We start from the raw sequence: 20,155 nt of genomic DNA, 5'->3' as shown, positions 1-20,155 counted from the left end.
CACATCTGTCATGATCCCTCCGACCAGAACAAGGGCATATATTTACAGTTTACCCATACCAATATTTTCAATATTTCCCGGAAGTAGAGCTCAAACACAGAGGGATTAGTAGCAGTTACTACTGACAAACTATACGGACATATTTTATATCATACTATATGATGATTTTTTTCATCACATTTTTCATGTCATACTATATTGTGATTTTTTAAATCAGATTTTTTATGTCTTACTATACTATGATTTTTTTAATCACTTTTTGACATAATGTGCTATGATGTTTTTATGACTTTTTTTATGATATATTATAGTATGCTATAAAAAAGTCATAGTATAATATGTCATCAAAATGTCCTAAAAAAAGTCATAGTATAGTATATCATAACATAACAGAAGTCATAAAAAAGTCATAATATAGTATGTCATAAACATTACATGAAAAGTAATTTTATAGTGTGACATAAAACAAAATGTCATAAAAAGTCATAGTATAGTTTGTCAGTAGTAACTGCTACTAATCCCTCTGTGTTTGAGCGTGGTTTCATGGAGTGCTCATAGAGGCTTCTGTGTTAAATTGACTTCTATTTGGTATCTCTTCAGTTTATTGTGCATTTTATTTGATCTGTATTAGGCAATAGTCATGTGTATTTTGTATATAGAAATATTGATATGGGTAAAGTGTAAATATATGCCCCTTTAAGCACTCGACTCTTACAACAACCGGCTCTAGAGAGGGTCTTTCACGTTTTCATGTCGGCCACAGTCGCAACCTGACACGTTTGGCACACGGGAGAAGTTGTAATCTGCACCCTCACCGCTAGATACCGCCACACTGTTCCTTTAAAGGTTGAAAACCAACGGGTAAAGGAAATATCCAGAGGAGTGAGCTATGAAAGACTGTCGATGGAGCAGCGGTTAAACAGACTAACCCCTGACCGTGATACCACAGGTTTAATCTCTGCAGCAGTCCATCATCAGCAGCCAGGTATCCTGTGAGGCGTAGTTGCATCCACAACACCGAAGCCTGTAAATTATCCCCGATAAGAGTGTCAGCTCGGTGCTTTTTGATGTTATAATATGAAACAACACTGACTGTGTGAAAACCACGCAGCTGTATGAACACCTGAGGTCTTAACTGTTGCTTGATGTTTGTCTGGGAAAATATATTTCACTGTCAGAGAGTATTAACTGTTTGACTGAGGTCTTCTTCCAAGTCTGCCATTGGGCTGAGAGATGAGATATTGATTTTTTTGGAGGACCATGCAATAATTGAGAGAACACATCAAAACCGGGGTTTCAAAAATAGTGGTGGGGTGTTGCAGCCTGATGCCGTGTTGATGCCGTGTTGTGTTAACAGTGTATTGACTACCTCCTCAATGCATGCGGCGAATGCATTTGTGTCTGGAGCATTTGTGATCGATTGCTTTCGTTTCTTTTAATCACATTTTTAAGAAGCTTCTTTTTTCACGTCCTCTGATCTTTCTGAGGGCGTTTTTGAAACCTTTCACATTATTTACTATTTGCTCTATTCACATGTCTTCTTGCACCAAATCAAAAAAGACACACACAAAAAATACTGCTCTACAGCTAAATATAAAGCAGAAAAGTCCCCCAGAGTAGGCGAGCCACAGCTACAGATCAACTGGAATCTCCTCTACTGTCTTTGAGCTATCCTCCAATTAGATCAGTGTATCATGTCCTGGCATGGCCCATCACTCTGTGCTGACAGCTCCGTGACTCTGGGAGACCCTGTGAAATTTATCAGTGCAGTGAGTCCCAGCCAGCTAGCAGGTTCCCTCCCCCCCCCCCCGCGCCCTCCAGTCTTTTCACCGAGACCGAGACGGTTTCTATCCCCAGTGGCCACAAGGGAAACAGAACTCCTCTCGTATTCCTTCTGCAGGTTTCTGATACCTTACAGAGGAACATGTGGCTCTGATTTATTTCTCAACACATCCAACAACTCACTTTGAGGACTGAATCCCTAGACGTGGGTTTGTGATAATGATGTCTGCTTTACTATTCCTCTGTTGGGGGCGGGGGAAAAATGGGGATTTGGTTTTATTCTAATTGTTCAAATTAGAAATCAAGTGAAGAATTTAGTGACGAATATGAATATGTTGCACTGCTGAAAGGTGCAGGAAAAATCCTGTATTTATTTAAATTGAATATTTTTTTAATGTGTCATAACTACAATAATAGAATAGAGATCTGCTGTACATCTATAAAAGATATGCAACAGTATTCAACACAATTTATGAGCGTTAAAGTTCATTCTTGACCTTGGAAACCTTGCTGGAGGACTGAGGTAATATAAAAACACATTTCAGCATTGTGAGATTATTTGGACAATGAAAGGAAACAAAACAAAAATGTAGTTTGAAATATTTTATAACTTAACTCACTAGTTTTTATCTGCATCTCACATCTCCCTCGGCAAACTACTTCTTTTTTTTTCTCTCTGTTATATGCATTGTCCAAATAATCTGACAATGGTTGAATGGCTTTTCATTACTTCAGATTCCTCCACCAAAAATAGTTCATACTGTGATTTTTTATGACTTCTTTTATGGCATACTATACTATGACTTTTTAATGACTTTTTTATGATATATTGTAGTATGCTATAAAAAATTCACAGTATATTATGTCATAAAAATGTCATATTATATTATGTCATGAAAAATGTGATAAAAAAAAGTTATAATATAGTATGTCGTAAAAATGACATGAAAAGTAATTTCATAGTATGCCATAAAAAAAGTAATAAAAAGTCATAGTATATTATGTCATAAAAATGTCATCAAAAAAAGTCAGAGTATAATATATTATAAAAGAAGTCATAAAAATGTCCTAAAAAAATGCATAGTATATAATGTCATAAAAATTTAATTGTATAATATGTCATAAAAATATCTTTAAAAAAGTCATAGTATATTATGCCATAAAAATGTAATTTAAAGAGGTTATAATACAGTATGTCATAAAAATTACATGAAAAGTAATTTCATAGTATGTCATAAAAAAGTCATAAAAAAGTAAAAAATCTCTCTCTCCAATTATGTTATAAAGGGAAACAGGACTAGGGGTCGGGGTATGCTCCAACAGAACCAGCTCGTACGTTATCCGACATTTGGTAATTGAAACTAAACACGCAGTTCATCTGAGGCTGATGGGAATGTCATTCATTTTGCAGGTATTTTTCTTAATGGTTGAATGTTGAATGAAACGTCACTGGGTCAATAAATGTGTGTACAAAATCCATCCAACAGTTGTTGAGATATGTCACCAAAAACCCAATATGTCAACCTCATGGTGACGCTACAGGTGATCAACAAAGTCAGGAGGATTCATCATCTGGGAACCAAGAATGTCGTTTCAGTCCATCCAATAGTTGTATTGGATATATTTTAACCTGGACCAAAGTGGTGGAAGGAACCACATCTCCATCCTTAGAGCCACACTGCTAACTTGGATAAAAAAGACAAGGTGCCGGATGGGCTTGTACAGAAATGTAAGCGGAGTGATTCAGTGCTATCCTGATTATTGCAGCCAAAGTTAAATCTGGAAAACAAAGCCAGCGGCACCGTGGGACTGTGGAGCATTTGTACTTGTCTGCATGTTTGTTTACATCCAGACAAATATGGTGACTCCAAGTGACTTCTCTTCTTGTTCTGAGGCTCTATATGTTTGTGCATTCAGTCAATCATGCACATTCCTGGAAACTGTGAAAGAGAAAGTTTACACTGCAGTGATATGAGGTAAATATTCCACGTTATACACTATACGTGTTAATGCATGATACATTATAGATGATAACTGCAAAGTGATTGCATGCTCCTTCTCTCTCTTTCTCCACAAAGATCTCTTTAACAGCTCCGTGAATTTTACAGACCAATTAGAGCCGTTTGAAGAATGGAAGATCACCGAAAAAACGTAATGAAAAAGATGTCATAAAGCAGAAAATATTGCATGCTAATGCATTTAAACTCTCTGCTAAAGTAATACTGACTTTTTGTCTCTGTCTGCCTTGCTTCGCCAGCCACTATCACAATGATATGTGTGGTCATTAACGGTGAATATAGGACAGGCAGTGAAGTGGACTCCCTGTGGGTGCCGGCATCTGTTGCAGAGGGTTCAGCACCGCCACGGAAAATTGGACATTTAGGAGCCAGCTGGAGGACCAGTGTGCCCTGCTGTGCCACCACTACTCAGGTGCCCACTGGCCTCGTGCCACCACCAGCTAGAAGCCACTGGACCAAAGCAGGCCAGATGGTGCCCTTGCCAACCTATGAGCAGCCGCTGCGAACTGCCCACTGTCCACTGGCCATGTCCCCTGCCCTATCATTCAACTCAGGGATGAGTTTGGAGTCAGGATAACCTGAGGTAAAAAGTTTTTTTTGGAGTGGGGGGGACGAGCAGAAAAAGCTCAAGCGAACGGAGAATGTGTTGGAATATAAATAGGCCCTATTACGTTGTGTGTTTGTTAATGTAAGCAGCTGCGAGGTAGAGTCGGAGAATCAGTTGGTATGGGAGAGGATACTCCACAGGGAAATAAAGCCATCTCCAGGCTGAACTCATTTGTCCGCCGCTGTGAACTGATAGATAATTATATTAGGAGCTTTAAGTGCTCTTCTGCGATACAAGTATTACTACCATCTCCAGAGGCACAGGACAAAGTAGGGAGGAGAGGAATCTGTGTGCTACAACTATAGATGGTCTGTTCTCTGCATCCAAATATGCCGATGTTGAAGTGTATTCAACACAAGGGGCCCTCGGCGAAAATACAAATCATGTAGCAACGCTATTAGTGTTGGATCTATAAAAGCCACAAATTTGATTTTACTCATTCAATTTACAGAATCAATCAAATCCCTCTGCAGCGTCTGATGGTGGAAGACAGACGGTAATAAATATTGATAATAAAAAACACTTTTAATCTAGTACGAGATTACCAGTTGTACATGTAAAGTATTAGGTTCAATGTAACCTTTTAACATAGTTAGTCCATTGATCCATCCAATCTAGATTGTATATAGGTTGTGTGACCAACCGATGACTAGTTATTATGCTAAAAAAACAACAACCTGTAAGTCATTATAATGACAAACTATCTCAAAATAATGAGCTAGCATCTAAAAACAATGATTTAGCATCTCAAAATAATGAGCTTTCTCACTTTCTCAATATTTTGACTTAGTATCTTAATATGTATAGTACCTCCAAATAAAGATTTAGCATCTTAAAATAAAGAGTTAGCATCTGAAAAATAATGACATACACTGTAAAATATATATATATTTTTTTACGTTTATTTTCAAGAAATTAGATTTTTTGTCTGTATTTCAAAATGACAGAAAGAAAATGTAAAAAATACATGTTTCATTTGTGAGTTATACATCAATGGTCTTAGATTTACAGTATCTTTGTAATCACAATCGTAATTATCTGTATTTAAGCTTTTCTTGATCATTTTTAAAGATAATTATTCTGTTTTTTAGATGTTTATGACTCTATTTTAACAATTAATTCATGTTAGAAGAAAAGGATTTCATGGAATTCTAAAAATATTTCTTGTAAAAATACAGATGTTTTTTTGCAAAACTTCTGAGGTAATGTAAATTTGGGCTTCTGCAACGTAAAATTATATGTTTCATTTGTGATTTATATGTAAATGGTCTTAGATTTACGGTGTATGACTATTCTAACAATAAATACATTTTAAAAGTAAAATATTTCTTGTAATATTTAGGTAATAAAGGCTAATTATATAAAGATAATTACTGGTTACAGTTTATTTATGTTAATTAACGGACAGTATTTTCCCGTTTTTTAACAAACATTTTCTGGCGCCCCTGCTGCCGGAAAATGTCCGTTATTTTTATTCTTTTTTTTTTTTTACAGAGTATCTCAAAATAATAAGAAACCTTCTCAATATTTTGACTTACGTAGTATCTCAGTATTTACAGTATCTCAAAATAATGACTTAGCATCTCAAAATAATGAGAAACTTTCTCAAAATTGTGACTGAATATCTCAATATTTTGATTTAGAATATCAGTTTAGTTGTTGTTTACAAGGTCAAAAATGAACTTTAAAAGTTTTTTTGTTATCTTTTACAAAGATTTTGTCTTTGTTAATGGTTAATACCTTGTTCATCATAAAAGTGTTTGTAGGTATTAACCTTTATTAAAGCCATTATTTACAATTTACCCTTTATATCAGATGTCTTAAAGGGGACATATCATGCTCATCTTCAGGTTCATACTTGTATTTTGGGTTTCTACTAGAACATGTTTACATGATATAATGTTCAAAAAACACTTTATTCTCCTCATATTGTCTGTCTGAATATACCTGTATTCACCCTCTGTCAGAAACGCTCTGTTTTAGTGCATTTCAATGGAATTGCAATGGAACTGTGTTGTTAGGCAACAGTTTGGGTCCATGTTTACTTCCTGTCAGCTGATTTCATTCACATACACTGCAACAGGAAATAAACTGGGACACATTTAGAATGTTTACGTTTAAAACTGTGAAATTGTCTAAATATTGTGACATCACAAATGTACATAGATCCTGACGGCTTGTTTCAAACGCACAGTTTCTGAATACGAGCGGTGTGTATTTCTCTGTGGATTCAGCGTTTTGATAGTTTAACAGTATTTATATATCCCTTAAACCTGCTTTATAATATAAAAGACATGAAAATCTCACTTTTTACAATATCGGACCTTTAAAGTAGTACCCAAATCCTGAAACAACAACACTGTATTGAAGACCACAGTACTTAATATTCATAGCCAATTAAAGGAGTGCTGATACTCCAGTTTAAGGGTTAATTAATGTTCAGCGTTTGTTGAAATTGGTTTGATTCAACTTTATGACCATTTTGGAGAATGTAGTTTGTGCTTTCTGTTATTTAGCCGACCCTCATTGATATAAATGGAGTGGGCAAAATAATAGAAACATTATAATCTTCATGAAGGTAGGATTTATTGCACTAGACTGTTGTCTTACATTGCATTTGTTTTAGCTAGGTGTACTTATTAAACTGGCAACTGAGTGAACACAATAACACACACACCAAAGACGAGAATTAAATGTAAATGGAAATACTTTATTTCACTATTACACAATAACAAGCTTGGAAAGAAAAATTACAAAAAAGAGAAATGGAACAAAATGCTACAAAGCACCACATAATATAGACAATTCATACATGTGGCAACGGAACCTTATGCTAACTGCCTTTTACTCTATCTAAGGGATCATCATCATCATCATCATCATCATCATCACTGAGAATTTAGAAATCAGCAAAAATGTTTGGACATCAAGCACAGTCATGCCAGTAATAGTAATATCTTACAGATTCATGTAGCGATGATTCGGAGTGGGGGGGGGGAGACGGTGATCCTTAAAGGTTCACTCTAAAGTGGTGAGACGGAACAAAGAGAGTGGGTTTGAGGAAAACTGTAGTCCATCATCTGTTTGGTATGATATAGGTTTGCATTTGGTATAAAGAGGAGTTGAGGAGGCAGACGTGGGTCACAGAGGATTTGCAAAAACACTGTTGACGTGCGTGAGGCACCAGCTGGCCGGGGTTCACCATATAGAACATACAATAAGAGATAGAAATCAGCAGAAAGTACCTGAAGGTTCAATTTGTCTGTATTTGACATACGTGACATTGTATGAGTTATCCTGATTCGTAAGCCCCGTCCATTTGGTTCAGCAGGCTAAAAACAAATCCTAACAATGCAAAACGCTATGTGACCCACGTCTGGGAGGAAGACAGTGAGGAGGACATAGGGGTGGTGTTACTTTTTTTTACATGGAGAACGCTGTACAGGTGCCTTCAGATCTGCCGGGACTAAAGGCACATGGGGTCCACTGAGCAGCAGATGTGTCCGTTCTGGAAATGACAGGAGAGAGAAGTCACACTTTAACCTCTTTAAAGCTCAACAGTTCATATTTTCAGGTGGCGACGGCGGCGGCGGAGATGCTGCAGCAGCATACAGGTTCAGTTTGGCATTTAAAATTCCTCTGGGTGTCATTTCGGCAACAACTGATCCAAGGTGGAGTTATTCTACTGAGAATAGAAATGTGAACGGTCTCAGAGTCTCATTTGGCTTTAAACTAGGGGAAGCTGATGAACTCCCTGGATCGCTAAAAGTTTGCAGCTCTGTATATGTGCTAAATCACCAAACCAAATCAGAATGCTATAAAACCGACTGTACCGAAAGCAGCCCTGTTCAGAAACATTAAATCCACCTTTATGTGTTTGAATTCAATGCAAGTCTATCTTTGCAAGATAGCATAAAGACTTTGAATATTCATCAGCTCGTCTATTGAGAATGGCTGCAAATGTAGACGAGCAGAGAGAAAACATTCCATCCTAGAAACTCAAGGCAAAGGAGTCAGTCTTTGTGGATTACTCCAAAAGCTGAGGCAAACAATTTATGCTCACAATAGTTAATGAAGAGGATATTCGCCTGCATAGTTTACTTCCCCAGCGATTGTTTCTGTGCCACAAGTCTTAAAACAAAAACTTATAGAGAGCAGCTTTCTCAAACCAATTACGTGAGTTTGTCTCCGTTTTCTAGATAGAATATCTGAGGCTCTATACATTGTAAGTGCTGCGTGTGCAAACATGTCTGCTTGTTTAACACCGGCTGTGATTCCCTGCTGTACTGTAGCTGAGCCAGAGGCCAGGAAAATGAGGGGCTGACAGATGTTTTCCTCACTGCGGGTTTCTCTTAGTCCGAGGTTTATTAAAGGAACAGTTCAACATGTTGGGAACACACTTATCGCTTTCTTGCTGACAGTTAGATGAGAGGATCGATAACATTCTCATATCTTTGTATTAAATATGAAGCCGGCAGCCGACAGCTGGCTTTCTTAATTTAGCATGAAGACTGGAAACAGATGTCTTGTTGGAAGTTATTTACCTCGCACGGCTGCTGGATTCTCGCGATGTCACAAGATCATGCGAAAATCACGGGATCACATATCACACGAAAATTCCTAATAATGTAAAGTAATGCGTTTGTGGCGAACCACAATACGGACCAATCAGCGTCCTGTGAGGAGCTGGCAGCTAACAGGCGTGACTTAGGCGTGTGAGACCGTAGCGTGGGACGACACGGCGGCTCCTGAAGAGGTTAGCGGCGTAGATGCTGCTATAGCATCAGTTCTATCAGAACTGGAGAGTATTTCTTCATTGAAAGACGAGCAAAGCAAAGTACGGCACTGAAGGCCATGTTTTCGCTTATCATTTTAACATTTCTGTTTTTTATACATTATATATTGAGAGATATAACATGTTATTAAGTGAGCTTTAGAGGTGCTAGCAAGCAGATTTCGTTACGTTCGGACAGAGCCAGGCTAGCTGTTTCCCCCTGTTTCCAGTCTTTATACTAAGCTAAGCTAAGATATGTGAGTCAATCTTCTTATGTAATTCTCTGCAAGAAAGTTAATACACACATTTCCCCCCCAGAAATGTAACTAGTATTTTAAAGATAAGTGATAAGAGTATTCTTGTTAATAAATTGGTCCCTAATAATGTCAAACTTGGACAGTTGAAAGTTCTCAAATGGAACATCACATGTTATTTGTTAAACTCTTTATTGTGCTTTTGAACAAAAAGCATATTCTTGGAGTATGAATATCAGATTTCCTTTTCTGTTCTTGCTCTTCAGAACTTAGTGAAATGTGTGTTTTCTGTGTGCAAACTGCTGCATCAACACCTGCAGACATATTTACCATCACGTGTCATAAATACAGCCACGAGGTGTTAAAGATGCACAAGTTGATGCACAGATTTCCTCCTCAATGCAAAGTCGGGACCGTAGTATACTGTTCGTTTTTCTGACAAAGCACAGAGGGTTCTCAATCTCCAAAACATTTGTATCTGGTGTCTCGTCTGCCACTGAACTAGGCTGAACTGTAATTTGCTGTTTGGAGGAGGCTGCCGGCGGGGGCCGACTGGCGCTGCCTTACCTTGCACTGGCACAGGGTGCACTCTGTGCCATGTTTAATCCAGGAGGAGCCGCTGAAGCGTGAGATGTTGTGCTCGTCCGTGCACGTCTTGGTGATGTCGTTGCGGATGGTGTCGGCCTGGCAGGGGTCGGTGACGCAGCGGGGACAGCACTCGCCCTCGGGCACCACGGTAAACTCACAGTCCACGGGAGGGCACGGCAGAGGCCAGCAGTCCACCTGCCCCTGCTGTAGAGGTGGAGAGACAGAGAGAGAGAGAGAGAGAGAGAGGAGGTGAGATGGATAGACAGACAGAGACAGTTCAAAATAATAAATTGAATTTCCCAGCCCTAAACAAGTCATTCATGCATCTACACATATTTCTCCTGACGCTGTGTATTTGCATGCCAGAGGGAGCATCACTACTTGATGAAAAACAGTTGTTAAGGTACCTAGAAAATCTAGATGAGCCGAGCAGTCTTCCAACAACGTCAGCAGCTTTCTGACTGGAGAAGTAAACGCTCCAGCTTTTTAATTGACTTGTTCTCTCTTATTGTTGTTCCCATATTAATCTCCAGCGTTCAGCACACAGAGCGCCTTATTGGATTCCTCCTGCTGCTGCCATTTTCTATTGGCCTGAGAAATCGGGTCATATAGATGTTGGCCAACTTTACACATCCTAACTACGCTACGCTATATCACTCTGGCCTGACCCACTTCTGCTTACGCTGCCATCCGTGAGCCTTTTCTGCTTCACACCTACTCTGGAAATGAAATATGGGCTGAGAGACTGTATATGTATAAGCACACGCAGAAAGCATACACACACACGTGCATTAAGTTACAAGAGGCTCGATGCAAGTGTCCCACCGGGGATATTTAATATCACTGAAAATCCTCTGGCTCAGCATTTTTAGAAATGTTGTTGTAAATTAGACCGGCTATAAAGCCGAGGCTCACGCCGTGCTAATGCTCACTCCCTGCCTCTCTGCCTCCATGGCGTGTGTAAACATTTGAAGCGGGAAATCCCCCCCCCCCCTCCGAGTGGCGACTCTTTGCTCGGAGCCGGAGGGAGGGATTGAATGGAGCCTCAGGTATCTGTCCCACGCTGTGAAAAGGGACACCGTCGTCTTTGTCTGCTTATGCAGATGTGGCCTCTGATCACAAAGCAGAAGGAGATTTGCTACTCACACAGAGCGCCCGCAGAAACTTGATCAACTTAAAACTGAAACCATTTCTTTGTGATGTTTCAGATTATTTTAATCCTGCTTTGCATTCAGCGGTCGTGGTATCTGTAATTTAATCACTTTGCTTTTACACAGACAGATGTAAGGATTCACTGTGTGTGTTATAAAATGCCTCCAGGAGATTAAAACTAGTGACCTTTTATATTTGCCTGGGATCAGCCGACAGTAATCACGCTCTTCCTTTTATTCGCCTCGACCTAAAGCGCCGACCTACGGCGAAGGAATTTGCTTCTTTGATCTCCTGGCGATTTAACAAGATAGCAAATCACACAAGTGTGCACATTCCACAAAAAGGCCACATTCTTGATTTTGAATGGTTGCACGGGGCGGCCGAGAAGGATTCGCATATTGGTCTTGGGAGAATGATTTGCCCATCTGGCTGCTGTCGCTGTATGTTTTAAGGCCCCTGCTGAGCCCGGACAGCCATGGCTCTGCTAAGTGTGGCAGCATTCAAGGTTCATTTCACGTCCCTGTCACGCTACTGGAGCCGCCGTACAGTATCGCACAGCAGCCTTCTTCAAACGCTGCTCTTCATACCGTGTGGCTGCTGGTCCTTTGCTTTGCTTTGCTTGGCTGTGTGTGTTTTCTGTGCATCTTTCATTGATTGTGTTTTATGTCTGACAGTGTGTGTGTGTGTGTGTATGCGTGGATGTATGAAAGCATGAGCATGTGTTGCCGTGGTGACAGGTGTGCCTGCATTCTCAAACATGGAGTACATGTGTGTGGACACGTGTATACTAGGAGTGGGGGAAAATCAATACAGCATAGTATCTCGATATTTAGCGTGGCAATATTGTATCAATACACAAACGTCAAGAATCGATCTTTTATTATATAAACTATTAACCTCTTAATAATCCGACGGCCGCTGTTCTGTCATTCAGAGGTTTTAGCGGGCTCAGTCTTAAAGCTAGAGTGAAGATACTGGTATCTTATGAAACTAGAAAACCTAAGGAATCCATTAGTACCATGTCATGTTAGCTTGTCGGGAAGAACACTAAATAAAGTTATGCTAAATTTTGGTGAGGAAAAACTGGCATGGCCATTTTCAAAGGGGTTCCTTGACCTCTGACCTCCAGATATGTGAGTGAAAACTATATCTTATTAGATAAAACAGATGTTGACAAACTGCATAATTTGCAGTTAAAAAAAGGTAATAAACAGCAATATATTGCAATTACGGCTGTCAATCGATTAAAATAGTTAATCATGATTAATCGCATGATTGTCCATAGTTCATCGCGATTAATTGCAAATTAATCGCACATTTTTTATCTGTTCAAAACATACCTTAAAGGGAGATTTGTCAAGTATTTAATCCTCTTATCAACATGGGAGTGGACAAATATGCTGCTTTATACAAATGTATGTATAAATGTATTATTGTAAATCCATTAACAACACAAATCAATGACAGATGTTATCCAGAAACCCTCACAGGTACTGCATTTAGCATAAAACAAGATGCTCAAATCATAACATGGCAAACTGCAGCCCAACAGGCAACAACAGCTGTCAGTGTGTCAGTGTGCTGACTTGACTATGACTTGCCCCAAACTGCATGTGATGATCATAAAGTGATGGTCAGAGGTCACGGGACCCCTTTGAAAATGGGTTGAAAATGACAGTTTTTCCTCGCCAAAATTTAGCGTAAATTTGGAGCGTTATTTAACCTCCTTTGTGACAAAGTAGTATGACATAACATCTAGTTTCACATGATACCAGTATCTTCACTCTAGCTTTAAAACTGAGCCGCTACAATCTAAGAATCGCAAGTTGCGTTAAAGAAATTAGTGGCGTTAAAACTAATTTGCATTAACGCATTATTATCACGTTAACTTTGACAGCCCTAATCGAAATATATCTTATCTATATCTATATCTTATCATCGTAACACTCAGCATATCGCAAATGTTTAAAATCACAATAAGATGGTATCCTCTGGTGATTCCCATCCCTACGACGTACTCGTGTTTGCATACTCTATGTGTGTGTGTGCGAGCGCTGCTGCTGCTGAGACCGGCGTGCCCGCATTCTCAAATGTGTTTGTGTCTGTTTGTGTCAACACATATAAGTGCCTACAGTGAGCACAGAGAGTGAAGCCGAGCGAGCCCATTTCCAGCCGGCTGTGCTTCCCTCGCTGCCTCTCAGCCGAGCAGTGATTTTCAAGCTCTTCTATAATGGCTCGCTGTAAGAAATCTAAAAAGCAACCCTCAGGTCCGGGCATCAGGACGGCATTACAATGGCGGAAGCGGGGAGGGGGGGTGGGAGGAAATGGCATTAGTGTTGCTACTCAGACCATAAATCTGTCAGACTGGAGCCAACTTCTATCAGCTGGTGTGTCAGATCTTTAAAAGCAACAAAAGGGGGTAAAAACAAGGATAAAAAGGAGTTGTAAAGTGCTCGTCTGAGATCCACAGCAAAGATGATTTGTGAGTCACTGAACAGACGGAGTGACACTAGTGTGGGTGTGTGGTGCAGCTGAGTGTGGGAGAGGCAAAGACAAGTGTGGTAGAATGTAAACGATGACATTTGCATTTAATATGCATACGGATACGTGGAGAGAGGGGGGGGGCATCGCAGGTAGAAGGATTTATTGTTTCTGTCAGGTTTATTGGGAAACACTCATGAAATGCTTCCCTGTTGTTTGAACAGCAGCGCTGTGTAAAGGTCGACACGGAGAGAAGACCGCAGAGAGAAACAGTGCATATGTCTCATCGTGGAAGATTTATACGACGAACACAATGTTATTTTGTTTTGTATGAGGAACAGGATTGCATGTAGAGGACACTCAACATGCTGCAAATACTCATCAATCAACACAACCTTCTCAAAGCACACACACACAGATGATGCTCGGCATTACACCTCCCACTCTCCAGGCAGGCGCACACATTTTCTCCTGTTCTCTCAACCTTGGAAGTATCCTTCAATAGAAAATGCATAATTCCATCAGAGCACACAACACTGCAGAGGGTCCTTTGAATGCTTTAAAATCTCACTAATCACTCGCTCCCTTTTCTTCTGAGTTGTAAAAAGCAATCTTCATTTTCTCCTCTCTGCAACCTTCCTATTCACCTCTTAATCACTCCCCCTCTCTTGCCACAAAACTTCTCTCCTTGACTTTCTTTACATAGCACCTCTCTCATTCGCGAGCATTTCCATGGAGACTGTAGAGAGTATTTGTTCCGTTCCTTGTGTGGGCACTGTGGCACAGCGATGAATGCTTTATGTTGTTTTTTCTTTCTCGCCGTAAAATTGCTCTTGATAAAAGCTTCGACTGAATTCCCGAGATTGTAAGTTTAATAAACATGTTTATTTCTCCAGCACCGACGACTCACCAGGCACTGGCACTGCTGGCAGTTCTCCACCCATGTGTCCCCACTGCCGTAGGTGAGCAGGCCGTTCTGGTGCAGACACTGGCTGCTCAGTCGAGGGTCGCACTCGGGGCAGCAGAACAGGTCGGCGTTGGGGTTGTCGCAGTCGCACACCATCCTGCGGCACATCACTTGGCCGGCCTGAGCACAAGGGAGCACAAACACGTATATATCACATGCATGCAAAGACAAGGCCATTTGTCTGATGGGATCATTAAACATGTATGTTGATAATAAATATTGTAATAAAAGGCTGCGTAGCCTAGCAACGGATGTGAAGCTTTATGGCTGTTCAGCCTCGGCTCGTGCTGTAGGAGAGACACGCCGGATTGAAAATGTATTTTATGAATACTGAAGCGCAGTGGTTCTTCAGGAGCTCCCGTTCATCAGCGTGGTGTTTGAAGAAGCACTTGGTTGTCTGGTTGTCTCGGTGATTTAAGGTTCCTTCCACGTATGAAAACAGCATTGGGTCTGAATTCAACTCATTACCTTCGTCACATCCTTCTCTCCTCTACTCACATCTGGTGCTGCCACTTTAATGTGCAACTGTCTGAGTAAATAAAAGAGATAAATGTGGAAATGTTTGATCCGGATACATGAAAAGTCGATTAATCAATTAGTCCATTGACAGACATTTTTTTTTAATTAAAAAAATGCCCAACAATATTTGGTTCCAGCTTCTTAAATGTTAATATTTTCTGGTTTTCGTAGTCTTCCATGATATTAAACCACATATCTTTGGGTTTTGAATATGTCAACTTGGGCTTTGAGGCTGTGAGAGATTGTGAGAGATTGTTCCAAACAATCAATTGTTGTTGAATATCTAGTTCAGGTGCCACTTTAGGTTGTTTTGAAAGCAATCGTATATTTCATTTCTTTTACACTAGATCACTGAAAGAAGAAGAGATGACAGGAAATGAGAGGAGAGAGATGGTGAATGAGAAAGGTCAGACACGAACCGAGGACGTTGCCGTTCATAGTTGGCACTGTGACGTACTTTGTGTTATCTAGTTTTGTATATGTTAGTCTGTTACGGTTTTTGCTGCCCATTTTGACCAGGACACTTTTGAAAAAGATTTTTAATCTCAATGAGGCTTTCCTGGTTAAATAAAAAATATTTATATATTCTTTTTTAATTATTATTTTATTTTATAAATTTACATTTTTTTAATTAATTATTTTTTTAAGATTAAATAAAAAATATATATTTAAAGAAATCTGTTATAATTTGGAGTCAGCTATATTACAACCTATAATACATTAATAATTAATTAATAATATTACATCCTACCGCACGTTATATTCAGATACATTATTTCTTGTAATTTATCAACTGCACCACTGATACATGTGCAATAAGGGCTCTTATTACTGTGCAATAACTCACTGCCTTGACCGTATTGTAATTGTATTGTTTATATTGTATCATAGGTCAACATTTCTAGTTAGATATATATATTTACTTATTGTATTAGTAGTTTAGGTTAAGCTTGTATTGAACAAGGTTTTATCTTATCTTTTATACTGTATATTATTTGTGATTGCACCATCAGGACTGCTTCAAATCTCGCTGTACTCTGTTTAGTGACAATAAATTAATCTTGAATAGTGCGATATATATATCAAAATGAGTATTAATGACAACAAAAATGCATGCAATGTACTTAATGCATGACGAATATAAATTAACATTTAACACTGCAGGTTCCTCAATGCCCAAATATTAATTTCAGTTGTGCATATTTTTCTTTATTGTCACCTCATTTAGGCTTTTGGACCACTTCAACGCCCAGGAGCTGCAGCGATACCTAGAGTTTCTGTAAATAGTTTTTTCCCCTCCAATTAAATAAAAATACTTTAATTTTTAAAACGTTTTAGAAATGAGCGTCCCCCGCTGATAGACGCACTCATGCGGTAAAACCCCACCCATCCGGTGCTCCAAGCAGATTGAGACAATTAAGTCTTTGCATATTGCAGGACCTCAGTCTGGACACATCCCCGTCTTTGTCTCCTCTGTGATGTTTGACCTTGGTTTCCCCCCGTCGGTTAGTCGCAGCTCTCCCTCTGATATCCAGCTGTGTCCGTCCAAACAATAACATGTTTACTCCTCCGCTCCCTTCAATCGCTCAATAAAACTAATTTTGACAGGCAGCTCCTCAATCTCTCAAATCAATTAATATGACTCATTTAATTAAGGAGCCATTTCTGCCCTGGTCCTTTGTAATCAAATGAATAATTTGCTGCTTGATCATTCACTACCGACACTAATCCACTATAATCACCTTCATACTGCCAGACACTTGGCATTAGGGTTGAGTGAAACGCTGAAATGCAAAGTATGACTGGTCCGTGACCTGATAATCACGGAGAGAAAATGTGTGTTGGGATGATATAGGAGGAGTTTTCCGGACAAACTGTTCCCAGATGTCTTGTCACTGTGGTGTCAGAAATCAATCAAAGTAACTGCATCAAAAGAGTGAGTCACTCCGGTAGACCTTTAAAAATCACTACATATAGCTCGTGCACTTTAATGAAACTGCTCATCACTGTCATTGTCAAGAGCACTGTCGCACATCAGGCTTTATTGTTGCCAGAGTTTCCATCTGCACTCACTTTTTGTGTCTTTCCATGCCTACACACTATCCTACACACTATCCTACACATTCCCTTGTTGGTTTTAGAAAGGAGAAGGGTTGCAGACGGGGACAGACTTTCATTTTCAGCAGCATTTGATTAATCATTGCATTCTAATATTTCCCAAAATGTACCTGACCTCTATGGATAATGGATCGCTGTTGGGGTGTAAAGACCATTTCAACCAATATAACAAATAGTGTTCACTGGAGAACATCGTCAACCCCGCCTTTAACTGTCCTAAATGTTGATGCCATTGGGTCATAGTACTATTTACTCAAAGGTGGCATGGCATTGGTCCTTCATGCACCGTCATGTCATGTCTAATTTAAAAAGAAAACTTCATGCATTGCACCAATGTGCTAAGATATATATTTTTAAATATCTCTGGTTCAAGGGGAGCAGAATGATTACAGGACTAAACACGGTGGCGTTTGTTGCTGATTGGCACTGTGGGAGACGTCATCACTCATAGAGAAGAACAGGTTTACACTTGCTCTGTTATTCTTTGTTTAGACACTTAAGATAGCAGAGAGAGAGAATAAACAAACAGAAAACAGAAAATTCAATCATAGACCAGTTGGGTGCACATGCAGTACCAGAGAGAGGGAACGTCATTACTCAACTATCTTTGGCAGCGGGCACATTTCCTCTGTTTCTATCTCCCTCTCCCTCTCCGTCTTTTCTTATCTCATCCATCTTTCCACTTGTCTGTCTCTGTCGGTTTCATTCAATCCATGTACCTCTTGTCTCTACGCTCTCAGTGTCCATCTACCTCCGTCTCTACTCTCTCAGTGTCCATCTACCTCCGTCTCTACTCTTTCAGTGTCCATCTCTCAGTGTCTGTTTTCTTACCTGGCAGGAGCACACAGAGCACCTATCACTGTCCAGCACCCAGATCTGCCCACTGTGCTTGACCTTGTTGTCATGGATACAGTCGCCGGTGCAGTTGTGCCCGTGGGGGCACCGGCAGTCATAGCCTCCGTCCAGGTTGAAGCACACCGTGTCGTTGGCACAGGTGTTCCTCCCCGTCTTGCATTCATTAATATCTGCGGGGAGCGACACAGAAGATGGCATCACACATATGCTCAGTGTACTTCATGCATGGCTTGTGGACATTTTTTTAAATTACAAGCCTCTGTAATATTTGCTTTAATAACACGGTGACAAGGTAAAAGAGCATGTCCTGTAGTAATGAGCGCCCACATCTTTGTCCACAACGACCTGCTCTCTGCACCCGTCAGCTCAAATGCAGCAGGAAAATATAACAATACAACATTTTTCTCGGGGGAAACATATTGTACACGACTGTAATGTAACCCAGAAACCTACTTATGGTGAAATTATAACTTTGCTTTGTGAAGCGCGGACAGGTTCGCGTTTTTTGAGAGTGCCTTTAATGCGCTTTTTTCCCTGCTTCTCCCCGACTCAAACTGACAGCCAGGACGGGGTCAACGAGTTGAGCAGCACTAGCACTATTGTTACAGGCAATGCTTCTATGTTGCTGTAGATTGAGGGTTTCCATTTTGACAGTTGACACTTCTCCTGGCGGTGCTGTATCACAGAGACTGTTCCAGAAAAATGAGCAGGCTGCTGCAAAAAGCAAACTGACGTTTGGAAGGAAAACACACTGATAATGACATACCTATCCAATCACACCGTTACTTACAGGAGCGTAACGACACGTCTTATGAAACTAAAGTAGAGTGAGCTTCTGATGGCGGGTGACTCATAGATTCATATAACAAAGTTCTGCTTAATTAAAAGGCACTCTTTTCTTTGCTGTAACTTGCTCTTAATCCTGAATCTAAAATCAAAGAAAAGACCTTTAAAGGGGACATACCATGCTCATTTTCAGGTTCATACTTGTATTTTGGGTTTCTACTAGAACACGCTTTCAGACCACGTTGGGATTTATTTATATTTGTTTGTAAATATATGTGGAAATGTGCGCGTGTCTGGTGTTGGATTCTATCCTTTATGATTTTTATGTCCACCTTGTAAAGCACATAATGAGCACTCGTTTTGATAAGTGTTATATATAGATAACCTTCATTATTATAATAATTATTATTATTATCAACCACACAAGATGTGTTTGTTAACAGATGAAACCTTCATTACACAACATGAGACTAATATCCTACAATCTAGCGTTAAATATTACAAATACACAGAAAGTTATGACTTTCTACAACACATGGTGTTTGCTTTCAAAACTAAGAGCCAATCAGCTCTTTGATCAGGCGTTTCCCATAATGCCCTGTGTCTTGCAGTCGGTGGAGAGCAACTGCGGCCGCCTCGATCTCGTGAGGTTATCATTGCCCACGTGTGCATGACGTCGGAGCAAGTCGGCATCAAGTCGGACACAAATCTAACCGGCTTGCATTGGGCGGCGATCGCCGGTGATCGATTCTGCGCAGGCCCGGCTCATCTCCAACGAGCCTGATGTAATGAGTCTGCATGTAATGAGTCTGATGTAATGAGTCTGCATGTGACATAGGAAGAGGAGTACAATCTGAACGGCTTGTTGAATCACATGTTTTCTGATGTATGCAGCCCAGAACAGCCCTGTCTCTGCAATCTCAATTACGTTTGGCGGGAAAGACATTTTGACAGGGATTACGTTTGTCTTTGACGTAAAAGATACTTTTGTAATGACAGTGACGTAGCACAACGAGCGTCGCACAGAGCAGGTGACGCAGTATATCGGTACTAAAAGGTACTTCTTGCAATGCTAAAATGCTTTAAAATCTAAGATGAAAAAAAATTATTATCTATTAACAAATTAATAATGTATATATTATGTGTTAAAGGTCCCATATCATGCTAATTTTTCAGGTTCATACTTGTATTTTGTGTTTCTACTAGAACATATTTACATGCTGTAATGTTAAAAAAACACATTATTCTCCTCAT

General features: G+C 39.8%; 1 protein-coding gene across 1 annotated transcript in view; it reads right to left on the bottom strand.

The window, feature by feature from the left end:
• Nucleotides 1-7,096: 7,096 nt before the first annotated feature.
• Nucleotides 7,097-20,155, bottom strand: part of nell2a (neural EGFL like 2a) — a 103,455-nt gene continuing 90,396 nt past the window's right edge. The window contains exons 17-20 of the mRNA XM_074634203.1: nucleotides 18,092-18,285; nucleotides 14,567-14,743; nucleotides 10,003-10,227; nucleotides 7,097-7,915 (exon numbers count right to left, since the gene is read on the bottom strand). Coding sequence (XP_074490304.1) covers nucleotides 7,874-7,915; nucleotides 10,003-10,227; nucleotides 14,567-14,743; nucleotides 18,092-18,285 — 638 coding nt within the window. The 3' untranslated portion in view covers nucleotides 7,097-7,873. The remainder of the gene's footprint in view (nucleotides 7,916-10,002; nucleotides 10,228-14,566; nucleotides 14,744-18,091; nucleotides 18,286-20,155) is intronic.

Source organism: Sebastes fasciatus, chromosome 4, assembly GCF_043250625.1.
Source record: "Sebastes fasciatus isolate fSebFas1 chromosome 4, fSebFas1.pri, whole genome shotgun sequence".
NCBI classification, from domain to species: Eukaryota; Metazoa; Chordata; class Actinopteri; order Perciformes; family Sebastidae; genus Sebastes; species Sebastes fasciatus.
This window is presented reverse-complemented; position numbering and strand designations above follow the sequence as displayed.